The 27,872-nt window shown below is 41.0% G+C and overlaps 1 protein-coding gene across 1 annotated transcript in view; it reads left to right on the top strand.

Moving 5' to 3' along the window:
- Window positions 1-4,684: 4,684 nt before the first annotated feature.
- Window positions 4,685-27,872, top strand: part of TPST1 (tyrosylprotein sulfotransferase 1) — a gene marked incomplete at both ends in the record, with an annotated part of 32,127 nt that continues 8,939 nt past the window's right edge. Inside the window, 2 exons of the mRNA XM_080702258.1 lie at window positions 4,685-5,529; window positions 23,535-23,733. Coding sequence (XP_080558384.1) covers window positions 4,685-5,529; window positions 23,535-23,733 — 1,044 coding nt within the window. The remainder of the gene's footprint in view (window positions 5,530-23,534; window positions 23,734-27,872) is intronic.

Here is a 27,872-nt window from a genome sequence, read left to right as displayed (position 1 = left end):
TTCAGTCCGCTTTCTCTCTGGAGTCTGGTGATTTTTTTGTTTCTCTGGTGATGGTGTTTTCTGGCTATGAAAGGCGCTGATTTTGTGGTAATGGAGATTGGTTGTTAGTGGGACTCTTAAGCCCCGCTTTTCTCGGTCGCCATCTTCCCGGAAGTCTTATTATTATTATTATTATTATTATTATTATTATTATTATTATTATTTGCAGAACTGGGGATGGAACCCAGGGCCATTTTACCTCCGAGCTATACCCCCCAGCCCTATTTTTTATTCTTTATTTTGAAACAAGGTCTCACTAAGTTGCAGAGGGCCACGAACTCGTGATCCTCCTGTCTCAATCTCCCAAGTACTGGAATTACAAGCGTGCGCCACCACACCTGGCCTTCATTTCCTTTTATTTTAAAAACATTGATTTCTATTTCCCAATTAGAGGAATAACACACACTTTCATTTTAGCACATTTGAAAAATAAAGACATGCATACACACATATAAATCAGAAGTCTAGGTGGGCGTGGTGGTGCACACTTGTAATCCCAGCGTTTGGGAGACAGGAGGATTGCACAGGTTCGGAGCCAGCCGTGTGCTGGCTTAAGAGACCCTGTTTCCAAATAAAAAAGTATAAAATAGGTCTGGGAGTGTAGCCCAGAGGTAGAAGGGCTTCCAGGAACCCCAGTACCGCCAAAAATAAAAAAGAAATAAAAATAAATCAGAAGTCTAGAGACTTATGTTGTCAGCTTAGGCCTTGTTTTCTCTGTGTTTGGAAGCCTACACAGTTACTTCCTATACTTAACTTTGCCAGGGTATGCCCAGATTGGGTTTATTGTCATTGTTTTACTTAAAAATAGCCCCTTGCTTCTATAGACTATGTCTTTTTTCAGTTCAGAAAGGTTTTATTTTTGTACTTTTAATATAGTTTTAGGTTTTTCAACCCAAATGTTCTAGTGCTGAATTGTAACTCTTAGTTTTGCATGCTATCCTCTTTTCTTGCCATTGTTTTCCTTCCCACCTACTCCCTCTTCAATTGAATAGTGGGCCAGCATCTTAAGTGTGTCTTCCATAGAACACAGTTTTCTGTGTATCTCTTTCAATGATATATTGCTACCAGTTGTCTTAATTAGTGCGTTTTTCTTTGCAGCCTTTTTTTTTTATTAAGCCAATCTTTTAATCTCAGCCCATTTGTGGTTCTTGGTTGAAGTTTTATGCAGTGCCCGGGCACAGTAATATGTGCGTGGACATGTATCCCGTGGACTGAATGCATGCATAAACACAAACCAGATCTTTGGTGGTGTATTCTGCTGAGACTGTTAAAATACTTTTCAACTAGCGTACTCGTTTTTAAGAACCAGTTATATTAAGATGTGATTTCTCTGCCATAAAGTTCACCCCTTGTAGGAGTACAATTCAATGACTTTAAAGATTTTATGGGGAGTTGTACGTCTCTAGCCAGTTTTAGATCATTTTGGTTCCTGCGGAGTCCTTTCTTGCCCCTTTGCAGTTAAATCCTTGCTTCAACATCCTTTCTGTCTCTATAAGCTTGCCTTGTGTGGATTTTTATGCAAATGTATGCTAGTGTTACTGTTTACATACACACACAGATTCAGATACACTTTTGTACTTGTTTATATGTAAACAACTTTTAACTAAAGTCCATATATATTTAAGTGAAGTATACATACACTTGTGTAATTGTTTTCAAGGAGTTGTCTCCCTGTCTGTGTAGCTGAGTGATCGTGGCCAGCCAATGATTGGACAGAGGTTGTGCCCGAGCATCTTAACAGCTCGGCTTTGGCGCCCTACAGGTAGATGGAGCGTGGGTAGGGAGCAGGCTGTGTGACCTCTGCCCTGGCTTTTACTTTCCACTGGGTCCTTTGACGGCTCCTCTGCTGCCTGCATGCACACTCAGGGTGGAGCACAGTTCCCTAACTGTGACTTCAGCCTCAGTCACTCCAGCTGCTCCCCATCCTGCTCGCCTCCTACTCGCCCATCACGTTGGTGTACACCTGGGGCTTTGTGTTATTCAGCACTCCCAAGTTAGTAAACTTCCACGCCAGCAGCAAAGCCACCAGCTTTTAGTGTTTTGTCTTGCCTGACCCTGCAGAGCTTCTGTACCTATTGAGCAGGTAGATGGTTCTTACCCAACATTTACAGTTATTTTTTGGTGTGTGTGGTACTAGGGATGGGACCCAGAGGTATTCTACCTCTGAGCTACACCCCTAGCCTGATTTTATTTCTGGAAACAAGGTCTCGCTAGATTGATGTGAGTTTCACCACTTGCCGAGGCTGGCCTCAAACCTGCAATACTCCCGTTTCAGCCTCCAAGTACTGGGATTAGAAGTGTGCTCCACTCCATTCAGTTTACAGTTTTCAGACATAAATGCTTCTTGGGTTATGGTGTTCCTTTGCTTGCTTTCCAGAGTACTGGAAGGTTTTTTTTTTGGTCATTTTCTTCCAACTCTTAAATGTTGTGGGGAAGAGGGACTGCCTCATTCTATTTAGGCGGTGGCCTGAAGCCCTGCCTCTCAGCAGTCAATCATTTTCCCAGTAATATACTTACTATATTAGTGAGGCTTTAGAAAAATAGAACTAATAGAATATGTGTAGGATACACACAGAGATTATTTTTAAATTATTCCAGCAGTACATTGCAGTTGTACATCATAGGAAGGTTCAGGAGTTGGCTTGTGTAGTTGTGGGGCTGGCAAGTCTCAAATCCTCAAGGCAGTCAGGCAGATGTGAATTGCTGTGTCAGTCTTGACTGCAGATTTTACAGGTCAGCAGACTGGAAACTCAGGCAGGGTTCCTGTGTTGTCTTGAAAGTTTTTTCTTAGGAAAGTTTAGTCTTGGTTTCTTAAAATCTTTAACTGTTGGTTGAGGCCCTTCTGTATTATGGAGAGTGATTTGCTTTCCTCAGAATCTGTTAATTTAGCCAGGTGTGGTGGCACACACTTGTAATCCCAGTACCTGGGATGCTGAGACAGGAGGATCACAGGTTCAAAGGTAGCCTCGGCAACTTAGCGAGGCTCTTGGCAACTTAGTGAGACCATGTTTCAAAATAGGGCTGGGAGTATAGCTTGGAGGTAGAATGCCCCTGGGTTCAATCCCCAGTAACACACACACACACACACACACACACACACACACACACACACACATCTGTTAATTTAAGTATTAATCACATCCAAAAATTCTTTCACAGCAATATTTAGATTGGCGTTTGATTGAGCAACTAGCCACCCTACCTAGCCAGGCTGACACAGATCAACCATCACGCTTGTCTTCTGAAGATTCAGATAGATATGTTTGGTGTGTGCAGTCTGGTGCTGTCTGCTTCCCATTGTGAGCCCTTGCTCCAGCTAATCTAGCACTCCAGGCTGCCACGCATACGTGCCCCTGCTTCTAGACATCCACACCTTCGATCACAGTGTATCTGTGTTCGGAGTGCCGTGGATGTCCACTTCCCTCTTTCTTACCAAGGGCTAGGTCTCAGATCCAGATACACAAGTGGCCTGTGTACCAGCCCTCCGGAGCTGCGTCCTTTCCGTCACCTGCCTGTGCCTGTGCTGTGTTCTGCCTTGCATTGTGCTCCCCCCCAGGGGTGAAACTCAGGGGCTTTCTACCTCCGGGCTATACGCCCAGGCCTATTTTATACTTTATTTGGAAACAGGGTCTCACTGAGTTGCTGAGAGCCTCACTAAGTGGCTGAGGCTGGCTTCGAACCTGTGCGATCCTCCTGTCTCAGCCTCCCAAACGCTGGGATTACAAGCGCGCGCCACCATGTCTGGCTGCCATTGTGCTTTGCAATAAGTTTCCAGTTCTCTTCCACAGCTTCTTCAGGCCAACCTCCTGAAGGTCTTTTCTTTGTGCTCCTATTGTCCCTTAGCGTATTTCTTTTGAGGCACAGGTCACATTTGAGTTTCATTGTCTGCACCTGTTTTCTAGAAGACCTTATATTTTAAGATCAGAGGTCACTGTACTTCATTCTTTTCCAAGTTTGTCCTCAGTCAAGCCTAAGTGTCTGGTCTGTAGTACCTAAATAGATTATGGGAGGAATACACTAAATCTCTGTTAAAGGTTTGGAAATTGTATTTTATATTTCTCTTGAAGTTTCTCCTTATATTAGAATATGGATCTAGTGACTATTTGCAGGTATAGTAAATCTGCGTACAAGTGATCAGCCTCAGGTTGGACTTCAAGTGCACCTGGGTACACTAAATATCTGCTGGACTCACTGATAGAAAGGGTTTTACTTACTTTTCCATCCTATGCAGGTATGTAGCTTCATATCTATTAAGAAAGCTGTTTCCTATTATAAACATTCCTTTCTTTCTATTTATTTATTTTGTCATGCTGAGGATCAAACAGGGCCTCAAGCATGCTAGTCAGGTGCTCTACCCCCGAGCTGTATCCCCAGCCCAGCAGTGATTTATCTTTGCTAGCTTCTGTGTACACCTGTGTTCTAAGCATAGCAAAGCAACCAAGACCATCTCAGGTCTTTCTGCCTAAATTGTAATGGTTGGTAACTGGTGATTAACTTGCAAACAATCACAAAGTGATAAGATAGCTTTTTTCCTTTTCCTACTAGATGTCCATCATTTCTCTGAAGTAGACTCTTCATGGCCTGAACATTTTTTGAAAATCATTCTGAGCAAAATATCTGTTTAATAACAAGATCCCACATCAAGATGGTTGGAAAGTTGAAGCAGAACCTACTATTGGCGTGTCTGGTGATCAGTTCTGTGACAGTGTTCTACCTGGGCCAGCATGCCATGGAGTGCCATCACCGAATAGAGGAGCGTAGCCAGCCAGTCAAATTGGAGGGCACAAAGACTCCCGTGCGAGCCAGCGTGGACATCACAGCCAACAAGACCTTTGCCTATCACAAAGATATGCCTTTAATATTTATTGGTGGTGTGCCTCGGAGTGGAACCACACTCATGAGGGCCATGCTAGATGCACACCCTGACATTCGCTGTGGAGAGGAAACCAGAGTCATCCCTCGAATCCTGGCTCTGAAGCAGATGTGGTCACGGTCCAGTAAAGAGAAGATCCGCTTGGACGAGGCTGGTGTCACTGATGAAGTGCTGGATTCCGCCATGCAAGCCTTCTTACTAGAAATCATCGTTAAGCACGGGGAGCCAGCCCCTTATTTATGTAATAAAGATCCTTTCGCCCTGAAATCCTTAACTTACCTTGCTAGGTTATTCCCCAATGCCAAATTTCTCTTGATGGTCCGAGATGGCCGGGCATCAGTACATTCAATGATTTCTCGGAAAGTTACCATAGCCGGATTTGACCTGAACAGCTACAGGGACTGTTTGACCAAGTGGAATCGTGCCATAGAGACGATGTATAACCAATGTATGGAGGTTGGTTATAAAAAATGCATGTTGGTTCACTATGAACAGCTTGTCCTACATCCTGAACGGTGGATGAGAACACTTTTAAAATTCCTCCATATTCCCTGGAACCACTCGGTATTGCACCATGAGGAGATGATTGGGAAAGCTGGGGGAGTTTCTCTGTCAAAGTGAGTAGAAGTTATTTTTAAAAATTTTACCCTGTGTTCATCTAATAGCCTGTGTGTGTTTGTATGTGTATATGTGTGCATATGTATATCTGCATATTTGTGAATGTGTATATAATTTGGCGTGCGTGTAGTACTGGGGATTGAATCCAGGGGCATTCTAACTCTGAACTACACCTCCAGCCCTTTTTATTTTTTGAAACAAGGGCCTTGCTAGATTGCTGAGAGTCTCACTACTTGCTGAGGCTGTCCTCGAATCTGTGACCTTCCTAAGCACTGAGATTATACATGTGCATTGCCATGCCCGGCTTTGTATATAATTTTTATATACATAAACTCTTGACCTTTTCTGGAACAGATACAGTTTCATTTTTATGGTGATATTTGGGTTTTGGGGGGTTTTCTTTTCTTACATTTTTTTTCTTTTTGTGCTAATTCTTTACCAGGTTATTATATACTCTTCTACTTATGTAATTTATTTGTTCATTTATATACTGTGATCCTTTGTTTGATGTGTGCAAACCCAATTTATAGGTAAAGAAAGGCCTTTTCCACTGACCTGGGTTTCAAATCCCCCATTTAGTGGCATGTGACTTCTGATTTCTATATATTTTTGTTAATAAGAATAATTGGTGCCAGGTGTGGTGGCGCAGGCTTGTAATCTCAGCATTTGGGAGACTGAAACAGGAGGATCGCAGTTTGCAGACAGCCTCAGCTACTTAGTGAGGCCCTCTGCAACTCAGTGAGATACTGTTTCAAAATAAAGAATATAAAATAAGGCATCTTGCATGATACCACTACACCAGTGGCACCTTGTAATCCCCGTGCATGCTTGGGAGGCTGAGACAGGAGGATCACACGGGTTCGAAGCCAGCCTCAGCTACTTAGTGAGGCTTTCAGTAACTTAGTGTGATCCTGTTTCCAAATAAAATATATTTTAAAAAATAGTCTGGGAGTATAGCCTGAAGGTAGAAAGCCTCTGGGTTCCACCTTCAGTACCACCAAAATAATAATAATAATAAATAGGGCTGGGGGTATAGCTCAGAGGAAGAATGCCTCTGGGTTCCATTTCCAGCACTGCAAAAAAACAGAACAAAACAAACAAACAAAAAAAACCAATAATAATTAACTTTGTCATGGATTAAAGCTAATACCAGGACATGCAGCTACCATGTTGGTGAGTAATTAGTAAATTCCAAGTATTTAGCAAGTTTTAGCTATAGAGATAATAAAGGCATCATTTTCTTTCACAAATAAAAAGACTAGTCACAGAAAGACTGAAGTGATTTGCTCAAATTTAGGTGCCAAGGCCAGAATTAGAATCCTTGCCTTCAGCTCAGAGAGATGGCTGGTGCTTTCTCCGTGGTCTTTTACTATCTGCAGTGCTACGTTGGTCATATGATGGATGGTACTGGGGATGGAACCCGGGAGCCTTCTACCACTGAGCTACACCTCTAGTATTTGTCTTTTTTTTTTTTTTTTTTGTAAACAGGGTCTCACTAAGTTGCTAATGTTGACCATGAACCTGTGATCCTCTGTCTTAGACTCCCAAGTACTGGGATTACAGGTGTGCGCCACCATGCCCGGCATGGTACTGGGGATTGAATCCAGTGACACTCTACCTTTGAGCCACATCCCAACCTTTTTTGTTTTTTGTTTGAAACAAAGTCTTGCTAGGTTGCTAAAGGCCTCACTGCATTGCTGAGCGTGTCTTTGAACCTGTGATCCACCTGTCTCAGCCTCCCAAGTACTGGGATTGCAGGTGTGCACTAGCATGCTGAGCGAGCCCTGCTCTTGCTTTTTACAGAAGGCTTGACAGTCTCCAAAACGTGCAAGTCTAATCCACACAAAGTTCATTGGAGTTAAACACTTCCAAATAGTTTTAGATTTCAGTAAATCTTAGAATTTGGCTTCCTTCCACAGGAACTAATGACTAGAGTGCCCTCACTTGATTTGATAAACCTGATTTGATGACTTTTATCCCTGGAATAATGAGGTCAAAATAGTTCTTATGTTCTAAAAGTATCATTACTATTAATGAAATTACTAGAGTAAATTACTGTTAAAATACCATAATTATTAGAATAAAATTATATACTACCTCCTTATGAAGAAAAATTAGTTATAGTTAAATTTTTCCTTTTTCTTTTGTGTGTGTGTGTGTGTGTGTGTGTGTGTGTGTGTAGGTGTACTGGGGATGGAACCCAGAGGCATTCTACCTCTGAGTGACACCCCAGCCCTATTTTTTATTCTATATTTTGAAACAGGGTCTCACTGAGTTGCAAAGGGTCCTCACTAAGTAGCTGAGGCTGGCCACGAACTGCATCCTCCTGTCTCAGCCTCCCAAATGCTGGGATTACAAGCGTGCGCCACCATGCCTGGCTGTCTTTTTTCACTTATCAAAGAAGTATTTACCCCCTGAAAAAAAAGAAAAGGCACTCTACTGCCTCTTGAGCCCTGCTTACTCCTATCAAGGAATGTCTTCTTGATTTCTTTTCAATGTCTCTAGCTTGTCTAGTAAATATTGACTTCTCATATAGGTAATCTCAAAGGAACAGCTGCCTGACTAAAACCTGTCTTTTAGCTATTGATCATTTATAAATTACCAGTTTATGCCCACTGGGTTATTTGTATTGACTCAAAAGACAATTACTTGTATTGTATTGACTCAAAAAAAATTATAGCCCTGATTACTATCATAAAAATTTTTTTTGTGGGTCTGGGGGTGGAACCCAGGGGCATTCGACCTCGGAGCTACACCCCCTGCCCTATTTTGCATTATTTATCTTGAAACAGGGTCTCACTGAGTTGCAGAGGGCCTCACTAAGTAGCTGAGGCTGTCCATGAACTGTGATCCTCTGGTCCCACCTCCCAAATGCTGGGATTACAAGCCTGCGCCACCATGCCCGGCTTATTATAACAATTTATTGTTCTTCATAACTGATTTTTAATCACTCGTATTTCTAGGTAAGTACAGTTGACCTCTCATGTTCTGTGGTTCTGCACCCATGGACTCAACCAACTGTGGATCAAAAATATTTTGAAAAAATTGTATTGAATATGTACAACCCTTGTTCTTTGCTATTATTCCCTAAACAATGCAGTGTAACATTTATATAGCATTTACATTGTATTCGGTATTATAAGTAATTTAGAGATGATTTTAAAGTATATGGGGAGGCAGGTATGCTGATACATGCTTGTAATCACAGTATTTGGGAGTCTGAGACAGGAGGATTGTAAGTTCATGGCCAGCCTCAGAAACTTAGTGAGGCCCTGTTCAAAATAAAGACTGAAAAATAGGGCTGAGGGTATAGCTTGGAGGTAGAATGCCCCTGAGTTCAATCCCCTATATGCACAGAACAAAAAAAGTGTGAGGGCACTTACTTGGCATTTAAGTATATGGAATAGAGACCCAATAAGAAAGAAGGAGAGAGAAAGAAGGAGGAGGAGGAGGAGAGGAAGAGAGGGAAAAAGAGAAAGAGAACAAGAAAGGAGAGAGAGCCGGGCGTGGTGGCGCACGCTTGTAATCCCCGCGCTTGGGAGGCGGAGACAGGAGGATCGCGCAGGTTCAAAGCCAGCCGCGCTGGCTTAAGAGACCCTGTTTCCAAATAAAAAGTATAAAATAGGTCTGGGAGTGTAGCCCAGAGGTAGAAGGGTTTCCAGGAACCCCAGTGCCACCAAAAAAAAAAAAAAAAAGAGAGAGAGAGAGAGATGTATAGAGCCTAAGAGACCTGTGGGGCCACATAAAACCCCATATTTGATTAAACATCTATCTACACATCCTAAAAGCTCAATAAACTCCAAGTAAGATAAAAACCAAAGAGATCCACATCTGGACACGTCATAATAAAACGGTTGAAAGACAAAGGATCTTCAAAGCAGAAAGAAAAAAGAGCTTCTACTTATGAGGGAAAACATATGATCCCTTATTTTCTGAGACTGGCTGATCTCACTTAGCATAATATTCTCTGGTTCTATTTATTTTTCTGCAAACAACATAATTTGTTCTTTACGGTTCAGTAAAATTTCCTAGTGCACATATACCACAATTTTGTAACCCATTCATCTGTTAATGGACATCCAGGCTGGTTTTGTAATTTGGCTATTGTGAATTGCGCGACTATAAACCTAGATATGCATGCATCACTATAATATTCTGGCTTCAGATCCATTGGAAAGATGCGGAGAAGAATCAAGGGTCTTATGGCCATTCCCAGTCTTCTGTGCAACCTCCACACTGATTTCCAGAGTGACAGCACTAATTTGTAATCCTACAACGGAGTATAAGCATTCTTATTTCCCCACATCCTTTAGTAGAATAGGGGAAGGGGTTTAGGGAAGGGAGGTGAGGAAGGAACACGAGATACTTGATGAAGGAAACAGTTCAAATAATGCTGTGTACCTATATGATATTATTCATTATAATCCTGATAATATGCATGGGGAGGGGAGGCAGTGGAACAGAACCGGGATGGAAGCGCACCAAGTGCCATGTGCATGTATGCTTCTGTCACTCTGCATCCCATGATATACAAGCATAATGCATCAATAACAGTATAAAAAGAGCTAGGTGTGGTGTACACACCTATAGCCGTGGTACTCGGGAGGCTGAGACAGGATTGCAGGCTTGAGACCAACCTCAGCAGTAGTAAGACTCAGCAATCTTGTAAAACCCTGCTTAAAAAACATGGGAAATGGGAGCTGGTGGTTTAGCTTGGAGGGAGAATGCCCCTGGGTTCAATCCCCAGTACCATTTAAAAAAGAAAAGAAAAGGATCCTGCCTATAAAGGATCCTCAGAAAAATTAACAGCTGACTTCTTACCAGAAACCATGGAGTCCAGAAGACAGTGGATGATGTGCATACATTACTGAAAGGGAATACTCAATGAAAACTTCATGTCTGGCAAAACTCTCTTTCAGAAATGAAGAGGAAGCTGGATGTGGTGGCGCAGGCTTGTAATCCCACTACTTGGGAGGCTAAGACAAGAGGATTGCAGGTTCCCAGCCAGCCTCAGCTACTTAGTGAGGCCCTCTGCAACTTAGTGAGACCCTGTTTCAAATTAAAGAATACAAAATAGAGTTGAGGGTGTAGCTCAGGAGTAGAATGCCCCAGAGTTTAATCCCCAATGCTAAAAAAGAAAAAAAGAAAGAAAGAAATGAAGGGAAATGAGTGAAGTTTTCCCCATAAACAAAAGTTGTGAGAACTTGTGAGACCTGCCTATAACAGATGGTAAAGGTAGTCTTTTGGCTGTAACAAAATTATACTAGATGCTAACTCATTGGGTGATGTGTACATGTATGTCTCCACCATCGCGTATTCCATTAAAATGTATGACTACAATGCACCAATAAAAAGTGTTAAAAATCCACATAAAAAAAAAAACACAGGTAAAGTTGACCACATAGGTTGAATTAGGACTTTCTAAGCTGGTCCTCAGAAAAGGTGGCCATTCAGTAACCACCTGGCAAAGAACAGGAAGGGTAAAGCCATACTCTGCTCTCTGCATTTCAGGAATCCCTTTGCTCATTCAGTACATAAATTTTGAATAAATTAGTGAGGTAAGAGATTTTTGCCATCATAATTCTATTATTAAAAAATTAGGTTTAAATGAGTGATGCATGAGCTGGGCGTGGAGGCGTACGCTTGTAATCCAGTACTTGGGAGGCTGAGACAGGAGGATTGTTTAGGTTCAAAGCCAGCCTCATCTACTTAGTGAGGCCCTCAGCAACTTAGTGAGATGTGGTTTCCAAATAAAATAGAAAATTTTATTTGGTCTGAGAGTATAGCCCAAAGGTAGAAAGCCTCTGGCTTCCATCCCCAGCACCAAAAAAAAAAAAAAAGAGTGATGCATACACATATCCCTCTATCATCTTACACACCATTAAGATATATGTATATGGTATACCAGTAAAATATTTTTAAAAGTAGATTTAACCCGGGCGTGGTGGCTCATGCTTGTAATCCCCGCACTTGGGAGGTAGAGACAGGAGGATCGTGCAGGTTCAAAGCCAGCCAGCCGCGCTGGCTTAGGAGACCCTGTTTCCAAAAATAAAAAATAGGTCTGGGAGTGTAGTCTGGAGGTAGAAAGGCTTCCAGGAACTCCAGTAGCACCAAAAAAAAAAAAAAAAGATATATTAAATCCACAATGAGATGATATACCTAAATATCCACCAAAATGGTTAATATTGAGTGAATGGAAACTACAGTGTTGGTGAGGATATTAAACAACTGGAATGCTTAATGTTGTTGGGAATATAAACTAATATAACCATTTGGGGAAATTACATCTTATAGTTATTTAGCAAAACATGCCTACCTTATGACATAGCAAATTCACTCATATATATCTTCCCTACATAAGGAGTTATACAATTTTAAAAAATTATACCATGTTTCAGACAGCATTCTCACTGCCTGTAATTCAAAACAAATGGACCACACAACTTTGATGGAGTAAGATTTATTTGCTCACAGTTTTTGGAGATTTCATAGGTTCAGTCCATGTCAGGCTGGGCCTGCTGACTTAAGGGCATGGCAGTGGGAGGCAGAGAGATGGAGAGAAAAAGTCTTTGCTGTCACATCATGGAGGCTGGAAGCAAGAGAGAGTGTTAGAAACAAATTCTAGGGAAGCCACAAATAAACACTCATGAAATTGAAAGAAACTTGGCAAGGCAATTTACTCCTGCAAAATAACGTGCAACAAACGAAAAATCTGCCCCGCCTGGTTTTTATCCCTAACGTGATCCTGCCCCTTACCCTGATTGGTGAGGGTTTGGGTTCACAACTCTGGGAGATTGGCTGTTTTCTAAGATGGACAAATATTCTGAAACAAAGTTTGGCAAAAAAAATAAAAATAAAAATAAAGTATAACTCTCTAGTGGTTGGCTCATTCCTAGGACAGGTAGGAGTTTTAAAACAAGGTTTAAGGCTCTGAAAGAGCCTGGTCAGCCAAAGGTTATATGAGCTAAAGTGGCTGGCATCACAGGCAGGGGAGCGCGCGCGCGCGCACACACACACACACACACACACACACACACACGGACAAAAGTTATAAAATAGATGTCTAAGCACAGTTACAGAACAATGCTTAAGCTGTAGTTACAAAATGGATACTTGTCCACGGCTCTGTAGTTTTGCTGCTTTGATAGAAAATGTTTACTTTATTCCTTACAGGGAGGGAGGACCTCATATAATCCCCAAGGCCACTCCCCCACGGACCCCTCCTTAGCAACCATGCCCTGTTTCCAACATTGCTGCCTTGTTTTTGTGGGGGGGTAGGGGGACATTCTAAATCCAAACCATTATACACCTAAAGATTTGTCCAGGTATATTTATTTCTGTCAGCACTGTTCATGTAATAGCCAAAATCAGGAAATGGTTCTAAGTGCCTATCACCTGGGGAATGTATAAATGTGGTACAATTCATGCAGTGAGATATTACTGAGCAAAAAAAGGAACAAATTACTAATGTATGCCATGTGGTTGAATCTCACAAATACTATGCTGAGCATAAGAAGCTAGATGCAAATGAGTAGATCGGTAGGTTTCTATGTCTATGAAGTTCAAAAGCAGATAAAACATTTTTAATGGAAAAATAGTGGTTAGCTCAGGGGTACTATCTAGGAGGTTATACAAAGAAGACTGTTGGGAGGATGGGAATGTTCTCTATATCTGAGTGGTGGTTACATGGCTGTACATATAAAAATATAAAGCCAAGTGTGGTGGTACATGCCTGTAGTCCCAGTATTTGAGGTACTGAGATGGGAAGATCATAGGTTTGAGATCATAGGCCATTTTCAGCAACTTAGCAAAACCCTGCTTTGAAAATAAAAATAATGCTGAGGGTGTGGCTCAGAGGTAGAATGTTCCTGGGTTCAATCCCCAGCACCAAAAAATAAATAAATAAATAAATAAATAAATAAATAAATATTAAGATTTGAATCATACAGTTTTTAAAACTATGACTGTTCTTGATCATATGTGTACTACTGCCGCAAACCGGCTCCGTCCTGTGGGGGGCGAGTCCACTCGCAATCGAGAACCTCAGTAAAGGTGGGGAAGGGTTAGAGTGAAGTGCTGCAGCCTCTTATCTGCAGTGATTCTTTCCCTTTAGGGACTAAATTTCTTTAGGTCCCTAAATGACGGCACTCCCTAGAAAGAATCTGACATGGACAAAGGCTTCTTGAGCCAATGACACTTTATTACAAAACCAGAAATTTATACCCTTCACCAGTAAAGTTAATAATAAGAGAAAAAGGGGGTGGGTGTAATCACTGTGAAATAATAATGAATGACATGTAAACAAAGGTAATAAAACTAGTCCTTCAGCTGGCTGTTGGCCTTCGAAAGATTAACTCCTGATCCTCTCCAAGGTCTTTGCAGATAAGCAGTTCCAGGGGCCGATCTCCCAGGAAAAACAGGCATGCCCAAGGCTTGGGGGCTTCTCGGGGGATCTTCTTTAACTTTCTTGGAACTTTCCATCTTTTGGGCTCAGTTCATATAGCAAGTGTGGGGAGATGTGGTGATTCAGATGGATGCGATAGAGTTTCTTCAGGTGTTGGCATCTTATCTTCTAAATCTGAAAGCTTAAGCAAACTCACAACACAGTTTGGCAGACAAAATACCACAAACAACACCACAAAGTTCTTGGTTTTAATTGTCAGATGTATTTCCTTAACTGCTGAACACTCTTCTTTAGACAACAAGCCTATTAAAAGCCTACTCATCTTTAATAATCTATTTCTCTGTCACAAACCCTCTGCAACCTGCTTCTAACTTTCTAATTCCTTTCTTTCCCAGTTGGGACTTTCTTATGATAAGCTCTTCTTCATGCAAAAATGCTTTTCTTACTCTTACACGGTATTTCCTTTCCTTCATACATATATATTTAGAACGTCTGTCCTTTATTTTGTCATATTCATTTCTAACCATGCGGTCAGTCTCTCTGTCTCCAGGAATGCTCATACTGAGGTAAAAGTCAACAATCTTTCTCCTTGAGTCTATTGTATTTGGGCAACTAAGTTGTTTATCAACTAAATTGCTTTACGTCACACACAAGGTTTTTATCTTCTCTGTCTCTAGGCAGGATCTCAAGGGTAAACAAAGTTACCTTAAACTGAGCTACCTTACCGGAGTTAATGGCTTAACCTAAGTTAGTGATTGGAATGAGGGTCGGAGGCCATTTGTGATTGCCGCAGCTGGAGTACTTATCACAGCATCTGAGTTCTGGCCAGTTTTTATTATTGTTGAGCAGAGCCAAGGACGTTTAGACAAATTATTAGAGAGTTTATTTCCACGGACTCAGTTTCTTTTTATAGTCCTGATTTCACATCACTGGAGCAATTCGTGTAGAAAGTTAAAAGGAATAATAGTGAAGGGTATCTAAAAGTGGGGGGTACTTTGGCCAGAGACGACACCTCCTTCTCGGGGCTTGTTGCCGATTAACTATGTGGAGTGGGGTCTCAACACATAGATGCCGAGGCAGCAGGATGTCTTGGCATACTACATATTATGAAAGATAATTTAAGATCTTTTTAAAAATCTTGAAGCCAGATGCAGAAGTCCACACTGTAATTGGTACTTGGGAGGCTGAAATAGGAGTGTTGCAGGTTTATGGCATCCTCAGCGACCTAACGAGGCTCTCAGAAACTTACCAAGACCCTGTTTCAAAATAATAAAGTAAGTCAGGCATGGTGATGCATACTTGTAATCCCAGTACTTAGGAGTTTGAGGTTGAGATAGGAGGATCACAGGTTTGCTGACAGCCTCAACTACTTAGGCCTTCTGCAACTTAGTGAGACCCTCTTTCAAAAGAAAGAATAAAAAATAGAGCTGGGGATGTAGCATGAAGGTAAAATGTCCCTGGGTTCAATCTCCAGTACTGCAAAAAAAAAAAAAAAAAAAAAAAAAAAAAATTAGTGTTGGGGATGTAGTATGAAGGTAGAATGCTCCCTGAGTTCAATCCCTAATACCAATGAATGAATGAATGAATGAATGAATGAGCCAGGCATGGTAGCACATGCTTGTAATCCCACCATTTGGGAGGCTGAGACAGGAGGATCACAGTTCGAGGACAGCCCCAGCTGCTACTTAGTGAGGCTCTTTGCAACTCAATGAAACCCTGTTTCAAAATAAAGAATAAGCCGGGCATGGTGGCGCACGCTTGTAATCCCCGTGCTTGGGAGGCTGAGACAGGAGGATCGCGCCGGTTCGAAGCCAGCCTCAGCTACTTAGTGAGGCTTTCAGCAACTTAAGTGAGACCCTTTTTCCAAATAAAATATAAAATAGGTCTGGGAGTATAGCCCGGAGGTAGAAAGTCTCTGGGTTCCACCTCCAGTACCACCAAGAAAGAAAGAAAGAAAGAAAGAAAGAAAGGAAGAAAGAAAGAAAGAAAAAGAAAGAAAGAAAGAAAGAAAGAAAGAAAGAAAGAAAGAAAGAAAGGGAAGAAAGAAAAAACAGGGCTGGGGTTGTAGCTCGAAGGTAGGCTGCCCCTGGGTTTCATCCCCAGTACCACAAAAAATAATAATAAAATAAATAAATTTGCCAGTGTTGTTTAAATCAGCAATATATAATTTTAAATTAATTTATTGTAGAAGGAAATTTTTCTACATTTTCTTTATTTGTAGTTGCTAAAAGCCTTGAGATATAAACACATTAAATCACTATTCAGATTAAAACCTAAAGCTAAGTCTAAGGATGAGCCTGTTGCTTACCCTATTGGATTTTAGCCAACATTTAAATATTTAGTCATATATCTTACTCTTGACATCCAGAATTGGCTTAGGGCAGTTATTAGCAACATTTAACAAAATTGAATCTCTTATTTCATGTGGGAGGACCAAAGCAGATGGTGTTAGTGAGGGAACTTTTGAGAAATGAAATGCTAATGTCTTTTACAACCACTTGTAGGCCATAAAAAAAAAAAAAGGAAAGAAATCAGATTTGTTCTTTGTAAAGAATATAAGGCTGGCCCCACACCAAGATATTGCTACATAGAGAAAATAAAACAAGAGACAAAAACCATACCAGAACCGCTTTTATCCCCAAACTGAATAATAAAGTCTGAAACATGACCAAGACATTGAGAAGAAAAAGGGTAAACAAGGAAAAAGATTTTTTATGACTGTATTTGTAATCTAACAAACACAAATATTTGTGTTTGCTGATTTTATCTGAAGAATTGGAAGCAGATTTCTCCAGTGTTTTCATTTATTCAGTAGATATTTATTTATTTATTTAGTGGTGCTGGGGATTGAACCCAGGGGCATTCTACCTCTGAGCAACACCCTCAGCCCTATTTTATTTTTTATTTTAAATCAAGGTCTCACTTAATTACTGCAGCTGGCTGAGAAACTTCAATCCTCCTGTCTCAGCCTCCCAAATACTGGGATTATAAGCATGCACCATCAGCCTGGCTGCTATTTATGTATTTAATATTTTATTGGTGCATTGTAACTGTACATTGTAACTGGATTCACAGTGATACATTCATGTAGGCACATGACATTACTTGGTCTGTTTCCTGATTCTTCATACCTGTTTCCCTTCCTCCTGCCTGCATCCCTTTCCACTATCTACTGGTCTGTTTCCAGGGATCAGAAATCCCTTTTCTTTCTTCTGTATCCACAGGTGAGAAAGAACACGTGGCCCTTGATTTTCTGTCTGGCAGATCTCACTTAGCACGATGTTCTCCAGTTCCATCCATTTTCCTGAAAATGACATAACTCCATTTTTCTTTATGGTTGGGTAAAGCTTCATTGTGTATATACACCACATTTTCTTTATTCATTCACCTGTTGATAGCTAGATAGGTTTCTGGCTTAAATTCTTCAGGAAAGATACCAAGGAGTGGTATAGCTGGGTCATATGGTGGTTTCATTCCTAGTTTTTTTTTTTTTTTTTAGGAACTTCCACACTGATCATCATAGTGGTCGTACTGATTTACAGTCCATCAACAGTGTATAAGTGTTTCCCACACACACATCCTTGTCAGCTTTTTTGATATTTGTATTCATGATGATTGCTATTTTAACTGGGGCGAGATGAAATCTCAATGTAGTTTTGATTTGCAGTTCCTTTATTTCTGAGAATGTTGAACATTTTCTCATGTATTTGTTGGCCATTTTTATTTGTTCTGCTAGCCTAAGATCACAAATATGCATAAGCAGAATTCAGCACTCAAAGATTGATATGCTCTTATGACCAATAAATTTTATTTCAGCAATGTAAGAATGGTTTACTCTTAGAAAAATCTATCAATTTAATTTGCTACATTGGCAAATTAAATGAGAAAACCACATGATCATTCTGGGTGTGGTGGCTCAAGCCTATAATGATAGCGACTTGGAAGGCTGAGCCAAGAGGATTGTGGGTCTGAGGCCACCCTAGACAACATAGCAAGATCCCGCCTAGACAGGCAGTCACAGGCCAGGCACATGATTACATCATTCAGTGCCAAGAAGACTTGGTTAAAACTCAGTTATGTCATTCATACTTAAAACACTTCAGAGGAATAGGAAAAAACTTAGATCTGGTAAAGATTACTTGTCCACTCGGCATTTTTTTTGAGCAGGTATTGTTTTCTTTTTTTTTTTTTTTTTTTTTGGTGGTACTGGGGTTCCTGGAAGCCCTTCTACCTCTGGGCTACACTCCCAGACCTATTTTTATTTTTATTTTTATTTGGAAACAGGGTCTCTTAAGCCAGCAAGGCTGGCTCCGAACCAGCGTGATCCTCCTGTCTCAGCCTTCCAAGCACTGGGATTACAAGAATGCTCCACCACGCCCGGCTGAGCAGGTATTGTTTTCCATGTTGAAATACAGAGACAAGCCAGGCGTGGTGGCTCACGCTTGTAATCCCCGCGCTTGGGAGGCAGAGACAGGAGGATAGCGCAGGTTCGAAGCCAGCCACGCGTGCTGGCTTAGGAGACCATTTCCAAATAAAAATGTAAAAATAGGTCTGGGAGTGTAGCCCGGAGGTAGAAGGGCTTCCAGGAACCCCAGTACCACCAATATATATAGAGAGAGACAGATAGTATAGAATGTGGTGTTTTGCTATATGTAAGCATAATTAAGTGAGTAAATTGACATATCCATCACCTTACAGAGCTATCTCTTATTTTGTGGTAAGAGCTTCTAAAATATACTCATTTTCAGTATGTTACAATATTATGATTTTTTTTTTTTTTGTGGTACTGGGGATGGAACCCAGAGACATTCTATCTCTGAGCTACACCCCCAGCCCTATTTTTTATTCTTTTTTTAAATTTTGAAACAGGGACTTACTGAGTTGCAAAGGGCCTTGCTAGGTAGCTGAGGCTGTTCATGAACCACGATCCTCCTGTCTCAGCCTCCCAAATGCTGGGATTACGAGTGTGCGCCATCAGGCCCGGCCAATATTATTAATTATAGTCCTCCTATCTCAAGATGACTTATCCATCCTATATAAGTGTAAGTCTGTAGCCCTTGACCTTTATCTTCCAATTTCTTTCCCCTTTCCTGACCCTGGTAACCACTTTCTACTCTCAGTAGAAGGTAGAATGCACCTGGGTTTCATCTTCAGTACTACAAAAAAAAAAAAAAAAAAAAAAAAAGATAAGTGTTGGCAAGAATGTGGATAGAAAGGAACCCTTGTATACTATCGGTAGTAATGTAAATTAGTACAGCCATGAAGGAAAACAGCATTGATACTCCTCAAAGGGTTAAAAATGGAGCCATCATATGATTGTGCAATCCCACTCCCACATATGTACCCAAAGGAAACAAAGTCAGTACATTGAAGACACATGTGCATTCCCATCTTCATTGCAGGGTTCACAATAACCCACTAATGGAATTAACTCAAGTGGTGTTCATCAGAGATGAGTGGATAAGGAAGAGGCGGCAATATACACACAATGGGATACTATTCAGCCTTAGAAAAGACAGAAATCATGTTATTTGTAATACTGTGGGTAAATCTGGAGGACATGTTAAATGCAGTAAGCCAGACACAGAAGGCTGAGTCGTACATGATCTCATGTGTCTGTGGAATCTAAAAAAAGCCAAACTGTAAGTCGAGAGTAGAGTAGAGCTAGGAGCTAGGATGGAACACGTACTAGTACCTGTGGCACTGGGTTTAATCTCCAGCACTGCAAAAAAAAAAAAAAAAAAAAAAAGAAAGAAAACTTAGTTTTCCCCCCTCTGGTCCCTTTCAGAATTTATCAAGGACCCTTTGCATTTGAATTTTGGTTTGGGTGAAAATTCCCAGTTTCAACTTGTCTTCTCAGATGGGTCTCCTAGGATTCTGTCTGTTTTGATATTTTTCAGTTCTGGGTGTGGTGCTGGGGGATTAAACCCAGAGGCAGAGGCAGTCTACCTCTGAGCCACACCACAACTCTATTTCATTTTTTATTTGAAAACAGGGTCTTGTTTAGTTGCTGACTTCAACCCCACAATTCTCCTGTCTCAGCCTGCCAAGTACTGGGAGCCCAGGTGTGCACACCATGCCCAGCTTTCCGCATATACTTTCATTCTGCGTAGGTATTGGGCTGTTGTCAGTTACTTCCAGCACTTATCTTTTGGGGCTTGTGGGCTACTTTGCCACCTAGTTTTCTTGTAAATATTTTTCATGGTTTTTTTTTCCAGTTCTCTTATATGATTATCTTGTCTGCCTTAAGAAGAGATTTAAAACCATTCTGCCATTTCTCAGATTGCCTCTCACTTTCAGTATTTGAACTCTGAATGACTTGGAAGTCACTGCAGGATTTTGAGCAGAGGTGTGACATGATCTGATTAGTGTTTTTCAAGACTGGCTAATACACTAAAAATAACCCACAGAAAGAAGGGAACCTTTTAGAAGAATATTGTAGAAATCTTGGCAAGAGATGTGATGCTGGCCTGGACCAGGGCAGTGGAGTTAATGAGAAGTGATCAGATTTGGATATATTTTGAGGTATGGTTGTTAAGATTTTCTGATGGATTGTTTATGGAGTTTGAGTAAAAGGGATTGTCAAAAATGACCCTAGTTTTACCCTAGGCATCCAGGAAAATGGAGTCACTTTCAACTGAGATTAGGTTGAAGGCAGAGTAGATTGGGAGGGTACGATGAAGGGTTTGGTTTAGACTGTGTTATCTTGAGGTAGTTAGACTTCTGAGTGCAGAATTCCTTTATGATCTTGTCAGTCCAAGTTCCACTATTGCAAGGGCTAAAAGAGGCATTGTTTATCATAGAAAATTAGAAAATACAGAACCGCTAGGTAAGAACAATCATTCTGTCACAATTCTGTGTAGATACAGACATACACATCTATGACACATTTTTATAAAACTGAATTTCTGTTGTGTATACATTTTGAAATCCACTCTCACAGACAAAACTGGAACATTCTGTAGTGTTGAGATAGAACCTGATTTTAATGCGATCTCACCATATGCTTTGCCGTGACGGGTCTGGCCCTGCGGATTATGCTCTTTTTCACTCATTCCTCTTGCATGTCCATAGCAGCCCTGGTGCTTTAATCCAGAGGGTCTGGTTTCCTGTAGTAGTTTCTGTGTACATAATTTAGACCTGTGGTTTGGCAAACAACCTGGCTGTCGTGTTTAACCGAGACGCTTGAGACCCATGCTTAAAATGAGTGTCATGGAGGATTATCTTCACCGCGATCACTCAGGACTTTGGCACTGACCCCATTCCCTGAGGTAGAGTGGCTGCCAGTATGAACGGTGCGGAGGGAGAGGCCCAGGAGAAGCTGCTGACTCACAGATATCTTGCCTTACTGTGTCTGGGCTGTGGGTTTTGAAGTACACCAGCCTGTCAGGCACTATGTTTTGAGGTTCCAGGGAGTAGAGGGCACAGGAATGGTAACTAGCTCATACTTTAGTACACATTAGGTCTACATGTTGGTTAATTTCTGGGAGGACTGAAGAGGGGAGGCATTTGATGAGCTTTATTTGCAGAACATTGTCTAGAAAAGAAATTTCATGCTTTCTGGATCATACCCATTTTCCTTTGATAACTGCATCCTTTTGAACAGAAATGGCAAACTAGTTCTTCAAAGGGCCAGGTATTTCTGGCTTGGCAGGCCATATGATTTCTGTGGCAAGTGTGTTGTAGGGCAGAAGCATCCATAGATAGCACAGAAACAAACAGGGATGGCTGTGTTCTAGTAAAAGACTTTATTTTTGAAACATTGAGAGCAGGCCAGATTTTTGGCATAGTTTGTCAGCTGCTTTCGGAAATGTTTTTGAAATTGGATCTTGTGCTGGGCATGGTGGCACATACTTATAATCCCAGTACTTGGAAGGCTGAGACAGGAGGATTGCAGGTTTGAAGCCAGCCCTGGTAATTTAGGGACACTCTGAACAACTTAGACCCTGTTTCCAAATTTAAAAAAAAAAAAAAAAAGATCTGGGAGTGTCACCCAGAGGTACAAGGCCCCTGGGTTCCATCCCCAGTACCACAAAGAGAAAAAAAAGAAAACAAACTGGGTCTCTCCCTGTTAGTGGTCAAGACCTCCAACCTCTGAATGTCAGTTTTGCTTAGGTTACAAAAAGCTGCATCACACAGGCCCAACTTCTAGGTCTACATTCTCCCCACTATACTTTGCTGCCTCTTTGCAAAGGGTAAACTAAATAACTAGAACCCATGGGAAGATGAGAAGGATGAGCCCAGAGCTCTGACTTGGAACCAAGAAGCAACTCTTAAGAGTTGAGTGTGGACAATGTGTATGGCTCACCAACCAGACTGGGGCCTCCTTGAGGATTGGGACCACATCCTGTCTTGTTCTCATTTTCTATTTTAATCGTTTAGCCTTGTAACTCAACAAATGTCTTTCTTAGAGCAATACTAAGTAAATACTGTTGTTTATTTATTTTCTCCCGCCTCCCCTCCCTACCCTAGCAGCTTCAGTATTAGCTCTTCTCACTTGCCGTCCTCTAGACTTGCCAGGCTCTCCCCTGCATGAGAAAGCTGATGAGCTCCTTGTGTGAGGAAGGCATCCCCACATGCACAGGCGCTCTGCATTTCCTGAGGATGTAATCTTAGATTAAGGTTGACAAACCGTTTCTGTAATAGCGAGATAATAAATATTTCAGGTTTTGCAAGCCACAGGGCCTCAACTACCCCCTCTGCCACTGTAGCAGAAAAGCAGCTATAGTGATATGTAAATGGTGAATGTAACTGTGTTCGAATAAAACTGTACGGGTATTATCATTGAATTTCATTTGTTTTTCATGACTTATGCAATATTGTTCTATTTTTTGTTTTATTTTATTTTACTATACTGAGGATTGAACTTAGGGGCATGGGCACTCTACCTCTGAGCTACACTCCCAACGCTGTTAATTTTTTTTTATTTTGAAACAGAGTCTTACCAAATTGCTGAAGGCCTTGATAAGTTGCTGAGGCTGTCCTCAAACCTGCCATCCTCCTGTCTCAGCCTTCCAAGTACTGGGATTACAGTCATGTGTGGCCACACCCAGCTAATCCCTCTTTTAAAAAATGCGAGCCAGGCATGGTGATATACGCTTGTAATCCCAGCATTCAGAAGGCTGAGACCAGAGGATCGCGGTTCATGGACAGCCTCAGCTACTTAGTAAGGCCCTCCGCAACTCAGTGAGACTGTGTTTCAAAATAAAGAATAAAAAATTGGGCAGGGGTTGTAGCTCGGAGGTCAGATGCCTCTGGGTTCCATCCCCAGACCCGCAAAAACAAAACAAACAAACAAATGCTTTTCAAGTAAGTTAACTGGTAGTTTTTCTAAGAAGTCTTATCTTTGTGCCCCCATGAATATTGTCAACATATTGTGTATAGATGTTTCCCGCTTCTAGAAATCTAAGGTGGCCAATAATTACTACCAAACTTAAATTATGTTTTGAAAGTCTGGTAAATAGTGTTAAACTTGATTAGTGCTCTCTTTTGTAATCCAGACAATTATAAGTTTAAACATTATCAAAAATAATTTACAGCAGTTTTAATACTATTTTAAAAAGTTGTAAGTAAACATTTTTTCACATTATACATTTCCAGAGTGGAGCGATCTACAGACCAAGTCATCAAGCCGGTCAATGTGGGAGCCCTGTCGAAATGGGTGGGGAAGATCCCTCCCGACGTCTTACAAGACATGGCGGTAATCGCACCCATGCTTGCCAAACTTGGATATGACCCCTATGCCAACCCCCCTAACTATGGGAAGCCTGATCCCAAAATCCTTGAGAACACCAGAAGGGTGAGTGAAAGGAACACTGGACATGGCATTTGGGTCCTGAATGGTTTTGTCTTATTTTGTGATCTTGCTTCTTATGATCAGAAAATTGCCTTAAATTCTAATTATTATTTCAAATTATATTTAAATTATTTTTTCTGTTTAATTCAAATAATTCTATTTGTAGAGTGCTTTATTACCAGAAGTCTGTATTTTAAGGATGATTTGGGCTGTTCCAGAGAACCATGGTGACAATTCTTTATTGTATTTTGCCCAGCTTCCAGGACTGGTTCTCACTATGGGGAAAATTTATTCCCACAGCTGATTACCACAAATCTGAATAAACACCAACATTAGTGACCTTACATTGAGTTTCTTTTTTCTTTAACTCTAAAGGCTGTTTTACTCCTAAAACTTTGTGTAGATGAGGCCTAATTTCTTGATACCTTGGAGGATAAACATTAGCTATATGAGAAAAATTATTAAACAGACACAATATACTTGCCTTCTGATTGAAAGTTGCTATTAAAGTGAAATTGGCCGGGCGTGGTGGCGCACGCTTGTAATCCCCGCGCTTGGGAGGCAGAGACAGGAGGATGGCGCAGGTTCGAAGCCAGCCACGCGCGCTGGCTTAGGAGACCCTGTTTCCAAACAAAAATGTAAAAGTAGGTCTGGGAGTGTAGCCCAGAGGTAGAAGGGCTTCCAGGAACCCCAGTACCACCAAAAAAAAAAAAAAGTGAAATTGCAGTTTTCCTTTTAATAAACTAAGCTCACATCCTTGCAAAATATGGCTTCAGAAAGTGTTGGGGAAAAAAAGAGCACATGCTTATAATCCCAGTACAGTACTTAGGAGGCTGAGACAGGAGGATTGTAGGTTTTTGGCCAGCCTCAGCTACTTAGTGAAGCCTCCCGAAACTTAGAGATACCCTGTTTCAAAATAAAGAATAAAAATTATGGCTGGGATGTGTATCTTGGAGGTAGAATGCCCCTGGGGGTTCAGTCCACAGTTCTGCAAAAAAGAAGAAGGAGAAGGAGAAGAAGAAATAAATAAATAATTTACCAGTTAGATCTATTTCAAATCAGACCATGCACATTCTTAGAAAATTTTTAAGCTGGGCATGGTGGCACACTCTGTAATCCCAGTACTTGAGAGGCTGAGGCAAGAGGATGACAGGAGGTTTGAGGCTAGCCTCAGCAATTTAGGGAGGCCCTTTGCAACTAGTGAGATCCTGTTTCAAAATAAAAAATAAAATAGCAGTGGGGGTGTAGCTCAGAGATAGAATGCCCCCGAGTTCAATTCCCACTACCACAAAAAATATTATGTGGTAGGATATATATAAATATAAAATATGAGTCTTTAATATTATATATTATAAAATATAAAGAGCCGGGCATGGTGCCGCACGCTGTAATCCCAGCATTTGGGAGGCTGAGACCGGAGGATCGCGGTTCGCGGACAGCCTCAACTACTTAGTGAGGTACTCTGCAACTCAGTGAGACCTGGTTTCAAAATAAAGAATAAAAAATAGGGCAGGGGCTGTAGCTCAGAGGTCGAAAGCCCCTGGGTTCCATCCCCAGACCCCCCCCCACAAAAATAAAATAAAACAAAATAAAATATAAAATATGTGGTGGGATATCTATTCATATATATGACATAAATTTATCATTTTAGCTGAACATGGTGGCACACACCTATAATCCCAATACTTGGGAGGCTGAGACAGGAATATTGCAGGTTAGAGGCCAGCCTCAGCAAATGAGACCCTGTTTTAAAATAAAATATAAACTAGGGCTAGGCATGTAGCTTGGAAGTAGACTATCCCTGGGTTTAGTTCCTGGTACCAAAAAACATGATCATTTAAATAATTTTTCAGCATCCCATCCAGGGGCAATAGTGCATTCACAGTGCTGTGTACCTGTGCTGTGTTCCTGTCTATCACAGGAATGTTTTTCATGTTCCCAAACTTAAAACTCCATACCCACTACACTATCAACTATTTCCCTTTCCCCCAGCCCTTAGGAACCACAGTTCTTTCTGTTTCTATATGTGTTCTTTTTTGAAACTACAGTTCAAATAAGATAACCATATTAGCATAAATTCATTGATAGGCCATTTGATTTCAAGATTAAAAATACCTTAGATTCTCTGGTATTCTTTTGGTTATGTCAGTGACCTTTATTCCACACAATCTTATGCCATCTCTTTCTTTTTTCTTTCTTTCCTTTTTTTTTTTTTTTTTTTTTTGTGTGTGTATGTGTGTGTGTGTATGTGGTATTGGGGCAGGAACCCAGGGGCATTCTACCTTCAGTCTCTGCCTCCAGCTCTATTTTATGTTTTATTTCGAAACAGCGTCTCACTAAGCTGGGGAGGCTGCCCTGGAATCTGGAGTCCTCCTGTCTCAGCCGAATTTAATTGCATATTTTTTCAGTTATTGGCTATATGTATATCTTTTTCTATCAGCTGCCTCTTATGTTGCTAAAGTGTTGTTTATGTTTTAAAGTTTTGTGAACTACAGTTTGCTTAAAACATACCAGACGTCAGTCTATCATCCTGCTTTCATGGTCCTTGATAATATCTTTTAAATTGGCAATTCATAGTTCTCTTTGTACAATACTGAAAGGGTTTTTTTTTTTAATAAACCAGTATGTATGTACAGATGATATTTTGAGGTTTCCCAGAACAGTAGACTTTACATGCAAGTTGGCTTGGCTAGATTATTCTTGGCTTTCTTGGATTGTAGGTTGGGAAGAATGTTCTGGTTTGGATCCATGTGACTAAAGAATTTGTTTCATACACACTGTGGCTTTCGAAAAGGCTTCAAAATGCATGATGGAAAAATAAAAAAAAATTTTGTCTCTGTCTAAAATGATGCATAAGTTTTATTAAAAGGATAAAGTCAACTATAAATGCATTTTTGAGCTCTTTCTGATAATGTGTATGTTCTTAGACACATGATGCTCTTAATGTTCTTGTGTTTTGAGTTTGGGTTACATAGACCTTCTTACCAGTTAGGTCTATTTCAAACCAATTTCTATGTGCCTTCAAAGCTCTTCTTGCCGGTAATAATTCAAATACTAATATAGCCAGCATTGATGACTGTGAGATATTATAAAGTAATGTTTGCAAGGAGGTTTTTGGCTGTCAGAAATGGGTTCCAGAGAAAGAAGGTAGCTAGGGAAATTACTTCTTTATTCATAGAGACTGGAAGTAAGAGAAAAATCACATTTTGATTGGAACATAGAATCTCTATCTGTAAGCCTAAAAATGAGGGTTTTAACACAATTCTGAGGAGTCCAAAAGTAGTGATGTCTGAGTCAGTACCTTGTAGGCACATATTGCCCAGTTCTAAGTAGAAAAGCATGCACTCTGGGGTTGCTTTGACTCACATGGTAAATTGGAAAGAAATGCTAACATATAATCCCAGTACATGGGAGACTGAGATAAAAGGATCACAGATTCAAGACCAGTCTCAGCAAGCTGGGTGTGATGCTCCCACATTTGTAATCCTAGTACTTGGAAGCTAAAACAGGAGGATCGCAGGTTTGAGGACAGCCTCAGCAAGTAGTGAGACTTCCATCAACCTAGCCAGACACTATTTCCAAACTAAAAATAAAACAGTGTTGGGGTGTGGGTCAGAGGTAGAATGCCCCTTAGGTTCCATCCTCAGTACCACAAAAATAAAACAAAATAATGCACAGTAAGCCAGGCGTGGTGGCACACGCTTATAATCCCAGTACTTGGGAGGCTGAGACAGGAGGATCGCAGGTTCGCGGCCAGCCTCAGCTACTGAGTGAGGCTTTCCACAACTTATTGAGATCTTGTTTCAAAATAAAGAATAAAAAAACAAGGATGGGGATTTAGCTTGGCGGTAGAATGCCCCCTATATTCAATCCCCAGTACCAAAAAAAAGAATAATATTGCACAGTAGTACATCATTACCTATGGTCACTGTGCTGTGCAAAGTGCCCCAGAATTCTTGCTCCTATCCAAGTCTAACTTAGTGCTCATTGACTGAATGTCCCTTCTCCAGCCCTCCCCCACCGACACACTGTCCCAGGCTCTGGTAACCACCCTTCTCTCCACTTAGAGTCTACATATAAATGAGGATTTAAGCCGGGCGTGGTGGCACACGCTTGTAATCCCCGCGCTTGGGAGGCTAAGA

Source organism: Muscardinus avellanarius (assembly GCF_963383645.1).
Source record: "Muscardinus avellanarius genome assembly, chromosome: 10".
NCBI classification, from domain to species: Eukaryota; Metazoa; Chordata; class Mammalia; order Rodentia; family Gliridae; genus Muscardinus; species Muscardinus avellanarius.
This window is presented reverse-complemented; position numbering and strand designations above follow the sequence as displayed.